At 36.2% G+C, this 7,465-nt stretch overlaps 1 protein-coding gene across 1 annotated transcript; it reads right to left on the bottom strand.

Annotated features, from left to right (window-relative positions):
- Positions 1 to 2,677: 2,677 nt before the first annotated feature.
- On the bottom strand, positions 2,678 to 5,127 carry LOC126695235 (uncharacterized). The gene is made up of 3 exons (XM_050391942.1): positions 4,375 to 5,127; positions 4,161 to 4,270; positions 2,678 to 3,512 (listed from the first exon to the last, which is right to left on the bottom strand). The coding sequence occupies exons 1-3, from the start codon at positions 5,125 to 5,127 to the stop codon at positions 2,678 to 2,680; spliced, it is 1,698 nt and encodes a 565-aa protein (XP_050247899.1).
- Between the last annotated feature and the right edge of the window lie 2,338 nt (positions 5,128 to 7,465).

Genomic DNA, 7,465 nt, shown 5'->3' with positions numbered 1-7,465 from the left:
CCATACTCCCCAGCGCTCACTGTATCCCCACCCCCTGAAGAAAAAACCCCTAGCCCTACTAGCAACGTTGTCACTAGAGGGAACACACCTTCCTCCTCAAAACAAGGAGGGTGAAAGTGGGTTGAGCGTCTTAGAACCAATCAAATTGCGGTTATTTTTGACAACCTCTCAAACATTTTTCAATGGCGAGAAATTAGACTTCATGGTCGTAGGGCACAAAAATATGTGTTTTGTCTATCTAATTCCTTTATCATGATAAACGGAAAACAAAACTCTTACATTATGTTGGGTAAAATATAGTTCAAGCAAGTTTTGAATGACTCCCTGAAAGGTTTTTTTTTTTTTTTTTTTTTTTTTTTGGGGAGAAAAATGATTCCTTGAATGCCTGATGCAAAGAAAGAAATGGGCTAATTGCAACTTACACACCTGTGGTTTAGGCGAAATTTAAGCTATCTACATGTGGTTTGAAATTTAACGCTTTACCCACATGAGGTTAGCTCAGTTAGGGTTCCATAACACACTTCTGTTAAAAATGAGGCTAAATATGTAATTTTGCTCCCATTTTATGTTTCTCTCCTCCCAAAACATAAAAAACATAAAAGAACAAGGAAAAACAAGATTAAAAAGTGAGGGTTTTGTGAAAATTAAGAACAAACATTAGCCCCATTTGAGCAAAGGAGAAAATGAATACATGGGCTTGAAGGAATTGCTCGAGTTCATCATGCTGTTATTTGATTTGGGTTGCATAGTCACCTGCTATTACAAATAGAAAGTTGTGACAAACATGTTGTAAGAATGGAAATAGAGAGTAATAGAAAGATGAACATAGTGCTATGAAAGTTGAGAAAGAGACAGAGCTTCTGGAAATTTTCTATTATGACTGAAATGAATTGAATTGTAACTATACAGAGATCCTACATATATACTAACAGAAAGAGAAACTAATTTCCCAAACTATGCGCAAGATATTTACATCAGCTATAGCACGTGTATCACCCATGTGTGAACATAAATAACTAATACAAACAAAACTGCAAGTAGCATAGCCGTTTATGTCATTTATACATTACATGGTCACTTGCTTCATACACTAGCACTTCACTTCACTGTTGTAGCACTACTTCACTTGCTGCATCAATAGCTTCTTACTTCACTTTGATCCACTGCTCTAACCTTGCTCTCAGTATCTTTACAGCCCCCCTCAAGGTTAGCTTTAGGTCCATGAATATTGATTATGCTCATTTTGACAAGTAAAGAAAACAATTGTTAAGCATTAAGTGCCTTTGTCAATAAGTCTACTAACTATGTATGAGTTGGAGTATAAAACAACTTAATCACTCGATCTTGCACTTTGTCTCTAACCAAGTAACAGTCTATCTCAATATACTTTGTATGTTCATGGAATACAGGATTCTCCCCTATGTATATGGCAGCTTGGTTATCACAGAAAAGCAAGGCTGGTTGTGGATGATAGACCTCAAGATTCTTCAATAATGCTAGCAACCAGGTTTTCTCACATACTGTCACAACCATTGCCCTATACTTTGCCTTTGCAGAAGATCTGGACACAATGGATTGCTTTTTAGACTTCCATGACACCAAAGAATCACCTAGAAAGATGCAATATCCAGTTGTTGATCTTCTAGTATCCACACATGCTGCCCAATCAGGATCAATATACCCTTTTAAATGAAAATTAGACCTTGAGGACAATAGAATCCCTTGACCAGGACAGCCCTTGATGTACTGTAACACCTTATAGGCTGCATCCAAATGAGGTTTTCTAGGCTTGACATGAATTGGCTAAGCTTATGTATTGAATATGCCAAATCTGGTCAGGTAATAGTGAGATATAGTAATCTACTGACTAATCTTCTATAGACTCTAGGATCAGCGAGTAATCTTCCATGATACTTACTTAACTTCAAATTTTGGTCCATTGGAATCTTGCAAGGCTTACAAGTTGTCATCCCTGCATCTTTAAGTATCTTAAGAGCAAACTTTCTTTGGCACAAGGTTATACTTCAAGACCAAGGAAATATTTCAAACTTCCAAGATCTTTAAGCTTGAACTTTTGATCTAAAAACACTTTAAGATCTTCCACTGCCTTGACATCATTGCTGGCAATGAGAATGTCATCAACATAAATTAATAAGGCCAAAAAATACTTGTGAGACTTCGTAGTAAACAAAGAGTAGTCTGATTTGAATTGTGTGAAACCATACTACAAGATTGTGGATGAAAACTTGGAGCACCACTGCCTGGAAGCTTGCTTAAGTTCATATAATGACTTATTGAGCTTACATACCATGCCCCCCTTGTAGTGAAACCCTTGTGGAAGTTGCATATACACATCTTCATGTAAATCACCATGGAGGAAGGCATTGTTGACATCAAGTTAAGTCAAATGCCAACCCCTAACAACAGAAACAGCTAACAAAGTCTTGACTGTAGTCATTTTAACAACTGGAGAGAAAGTCTCAATAAAGTCAAGACCCTCTTGTTGTGTAAACCCCTTTGCAACCAAACAAGCCTTATACCTCTCAACATTGCCATCTGACCTATATTTAAATCTGTAGACCCATTTACAACCCACTGCCTTCTTATGAGGAGGTAAAGGAATGAGAGTCCAGGTTTTATTAAACTCTAAAGCAGCAATTTCTGCATCCATTGCCTCCTACCACTTAGGATTTTGGACAACCTCAAAGTATGACTTGGGTTTAGGAATGTTAGTAATGAGGGAACAAAAATTGGCATAAAATGGTGACAATTTAGAAGTAGAGAGATAAGAAGATAAAGGGTATTTGATACCTGAAAAAGGAGATAAGGAACCTGACTTGATGGAAGAAGTGGAGTGAGAAGATTGATCACATTGAACTGAGTTGCATTTGTAGGATTGCAGATAGGCAGGAGGCTTAGAAACCCTTTGTGACCTTCTTAAAGATGGAGATGGAGGAACAATATCTAAGTGTGGAGCAATATCAGCAAGAATAGGTGGAGTAGGTATAGAAACAACCTCAGTTGGTGACTGGTCTAGGATAGGAAGCGAGGAAGAAATAGGATCAGGAATAGGAGTATTAGAAATAGATTTAGATGTAGATGGACTGACCTGAACCTGTGCAGGAATAGAATCTATGATAAGAACATAAGATGGAAAAGAAAGCAAAGGATCATGAGGGGAAGCCACTGAAGGAAACAAATGAGGTAAAGGAATGTTGGAATGGGAAGAAGAATAAGGATTTGACACAAAAGGAAAAATTGTTTCATGAAAGGTTACATCCTTTGAAACAAAAATCCTTTTAGCAAACAAGTTAAGAAGCTTGTAACCTTTAACACCAAAGGGGATTCCAAGAAAAACACAAGGGACAGATTTAGGATCAAACTTAGACCTATGATGAACTAAAGTTGAAGCAAAACAAAGACACCCAAAGACCTTGAGATGCTCATAAGAATGGAGTTTGCCATATAATTTCTCAAAAGGAGACTTATTGTTCAAAATAGGAGAAGACAGCCTGTTAATGATATGTACAACAGTTAACATACACTCACCCCAAAGATAAAGAGGTACATTAAACTAAAATTTCAAGGCCCTAGCCATGCTCAAGATATGTTGGTGTTTCCTCTCTACAACTGAATTTTGTTGTAGAGTGGCAACACGAGAATGCTGGTGTATAATACCATTTGCAGAAAAGAATTCTTTCAAGAAAAATTCAGGAGCATTGTCAGTCCTAAACACTTTGATTTTAGTGTGAAATTGAGTACATATCATGTTGTAAAAGGAAACAAGCAAAGGCCTAGTATCTGACTTGTGTTTCATTAGATAGACCCAAGTAAATCTAGTAGCATCATCAACCAAAGTAAGAAAGTATTTGTAACTTTCTTGAGTAGATTTAACAAAAGGACCCCAAACATCACAATGGACAATATCAAAAGCATTGGAAGAAATATGATTAAAAAATGGAAAGGGTAACTTTTTTTGCTTAGCAATAGGACAGAGAACACAATCTTTATTACTTTGAAATTGAATTACATCAGGAAGATGATTGTGCAAAGTATTGAGCTTATAATCAAAGACATGCCCAAGTCTAAGATGCCAAAGATATGGCTTAGAAACAACAAGAATAGTGGAAACATAATGTACAAGAGAATGAAAAACAGACTGCAAAATGGAAGAAGCTCCTGATATGGATGTGCAATCTGGTGAAACTTGCGGCAAGTAAAGATTGTTGTGCAATTTACCCACTCCAATTGTTTTCCAACATGACAGGTCCTATATGAAACAAAAGTTTGAAAGGAAAACAAGACAACAAGATAGGCATTTTGTTAATTTGCTATAGAGATTAGGTTAAAAGAAAAAGAGGGAACACAAAGAACATTCTCAAGAATTAAGGTAGATGTGATTTGAATTGTTCCTATGTGAGTGACAATAACTTTCTCACCATTAGGCAATTGAACAAAGGTGGATATGGAACCAATGATTTTGGTGAATAAAGTGACAGAATGAATTATGTGATCTGTAGCACCAGTATCAAGAACCCAAGTCTCACCATTGAAAGCTGTTTTGTGCACAGGATTGACAGCAAATACAGAATGTTGCACGTTTAAAGATATACAATCTTGAAACAAATGACAAGTATTACTTGAAGTAGCAATAGGAGTGATAGCAGAATTGGTTGAGTGAACACCTTCACATGAATCATATGAGAAGGCATAAGTGTTGAGCAAAGAAATCAACTGTTGGCATTGGTCAAAAGTAAATGGAAAATTTCCACTACTTAGCTGTGCTTCTCCAGTCTGAGATTGATCACCCTCAAGACTAATCTGATTGGCCATTGGAGTCTTGCCTTTCTGCTTATAACTTGGTGGAAAACCAACCAGTTTGTAACACTTTTCCTTGATGTGACCAAGTTTGCCACAATAACTGCACATAGGCCTTCCTTTCCCAGCATTGCCTTTGAAGTTCTTGCTAGAATTGCTTGCAAAACCAGAGCCATGAGTAAAGCTTTGATTTTTAACAGCAAGAGCAGTTGTTTCAACTGATGAGCCCAGATTGAAACCTAAGGATCTTTGCCTCTCTTCTTGAATCACCAAAGAGAAAGCCTTGTCTATATAAGGACGAGGTTCCATCATGAGAATTTGAGTTCACACTTGGGAATAAGCATCATTCAGTCCATTGATAAACTGCATCATTGAATCTTGATGCTAAAGAGTGGTGATCTTATCATTCATACCACAAGTGCATTTGCCACAAGAACAGCAAGGCAAAGGTCTAAAATTGAGCAATTGATCCCATGTAGCTTGAAGCCCTGTGAAAAAAGAAGTGACTGTTGAATCACCTTACATCACAGTAGAAATTTGCTTCTGTAGCTGTGAAATTCGTAGTCCATTAGCCTGAGAGAAATGATTCTTGAGTGCATTCCAAACCTCAAGAGCTATGTTCCTATAGATCACACTAGTAGTGATATGAGGTGAGACACAATTCAAGATCCAAGAGGAAATCATTGAATTGCACTTAGACCATGCCTTCTTCTCCATAGGAGTAACTGCCATTAAAGCAATAATTGATCCATCAACAAAACCAGGTGATTATCCTCTGTTAATGGTTGTGAAACCAAGATCGCACCAGGTGATTCACCGTGATGCAAAAAGAACGGGCTACGAGGATCCTCCATTGGTGAAAGCTCACGCTGTGAGGTTGAAGATGAAGCTTGTTGAGAATTGGACGCCATTGAAAGCAATTCAAGCTCTGATACCATATAAGAATGGAAATAGAGAGTAACAGAAAGATGAACAGAGTGCTATGAAAGCTGAGAAAGAGAGAGAGCTTCTGGAAATTTTCTATTATGATTGAAATGGATTAAATTGTAACTATACAGAGATCCTACATATATACTAACAAAAAGAGAAACTAATTTCCCAAACTATGCGCAAGACATTTACATCAGCTATAGCATGTGTATCACCCACGTGTGAACATAAATAACTAATACAAACAAAATTGCAGGTAGCATAGTTGCTTATGTCAATTATACATTACATGGTCACTTGCTTCATACACTAGCATTTCACTTCACTTGTTGCATCAATTGCTTCTTACTTTACTTTGATCCACTGTTCTAACCTTGCTCTCAGTATCTTTACACATGTTGATGTTGCTACTATTGTTTGTTGATGCTATAATTGTTGTTGTTGGTCTCCAAAGGATAAGCGGAGGCTATGGAGACCACATTGGGGTGATGGATATTGTTGTGGTGTTGAGAAAGGTCTTTACTCTACTAAACTTTGTTGAATCTTGTTTAAAATCGTGCTAATCTTTAGTAGAATCCTTACATAATTATTCTATCCTAGCACATCTTGCACCATAGTCCATAATACTCCTTAAGGCCCTTCTCATTTTGTAGTTTCCTTTCTTTGTTGCCTTACTTGGGAGAAAAAAGAATTATAAGCTTTAAATTTTACTTAATATTTTAGATTGAGATTTTGAAACGACAAGCTACTCCTACCATGAGATTGCTCATCAATCTTTTGAAAATGCATGATGAATTTGATGGTGAAGGCTAGATGAAGGAATGCAAAAAACGCATGTTTGACACCTTTCCAAGAGAGGATCCATTTAGTGTTCTTGTTCTAGCATGACGAACTCGAGCAATTCCTTCAAGCCCATGTATTCATTTTCTCCTTTCCTCAAATGGGGATAATGTTTGTTCTTAATTTTTACAAAACTCTTACTTTTTGATCTTGTTTTCCCTTGTTCTTTTATGTTTTTTATGTTTTGGGAGGAGAGAGACATAAAATGGGAGCAAAATTACATATTTAGTTTCATTTTTAACAAAAGTGGGCTATGGAACCCTAGCTGAGCTAACCTCAGGTAGATAAAGTGTCAAATTTCAAATCACGGGTAAGCAACTTAAATTTCAGCCAAACCACATGTGGGTTAGTTACAATTAGCCCTAAAGAAAATTTTTATTCTACATCTCTAAGCTATATATATGTTCCCATTTAATTATGGACGTCATTGAATAAATAAAATAAAATATTATATTTATTATATTAAAGTCGAAAAAAAATTAAAATCCAAATTAGTTTCTAAGGGGACTACAATAATAACACACTCAATCATTACTTTGGGATCCATTCTTTTAAACTCTTTGATATTTATTATCTTATATCTTTATTTATTGTTGCTTGTTTCATGTTGTAAAAGCATTCACAATAAGGGAGCTAAAAAATTTAACTTTTAGCAACTCAAAAGCGTACTTTATCTATTTTAGCAACACACTTTACAATACACCCAATATCAAAACTTCTATTTTAACATAAACCACATTAAAATAATATAAACAAACTAATAAAATAAATATAATAAACCATAACTCACAGCCACCATCAACCTCAACAACCCATTACCACCATCAACCACAACCCACAAACATTGTCACCCTACCTTCCTCTTCCAACACAACAC

Source organism: Quercus robur, chromosome 1 (assembly GCF_932294415.1).
Source record: "Quercus robur chromosome 1, dhQueRobu3.1, whole genome shotgun sequence".
NCBI classification, from domain to species: domain Eukaryota; kingdom Viridiplantae; phylum Streptophyta; class Magnoliopsida; order Fagales; family Fagaceae; genus Quercus; species Quercus robur.
The sequence above is the reverse complement of the archived record's forward strand: the minus strand, read 5'-3'. Positions and strand labels throughout refer to the sequence as shown.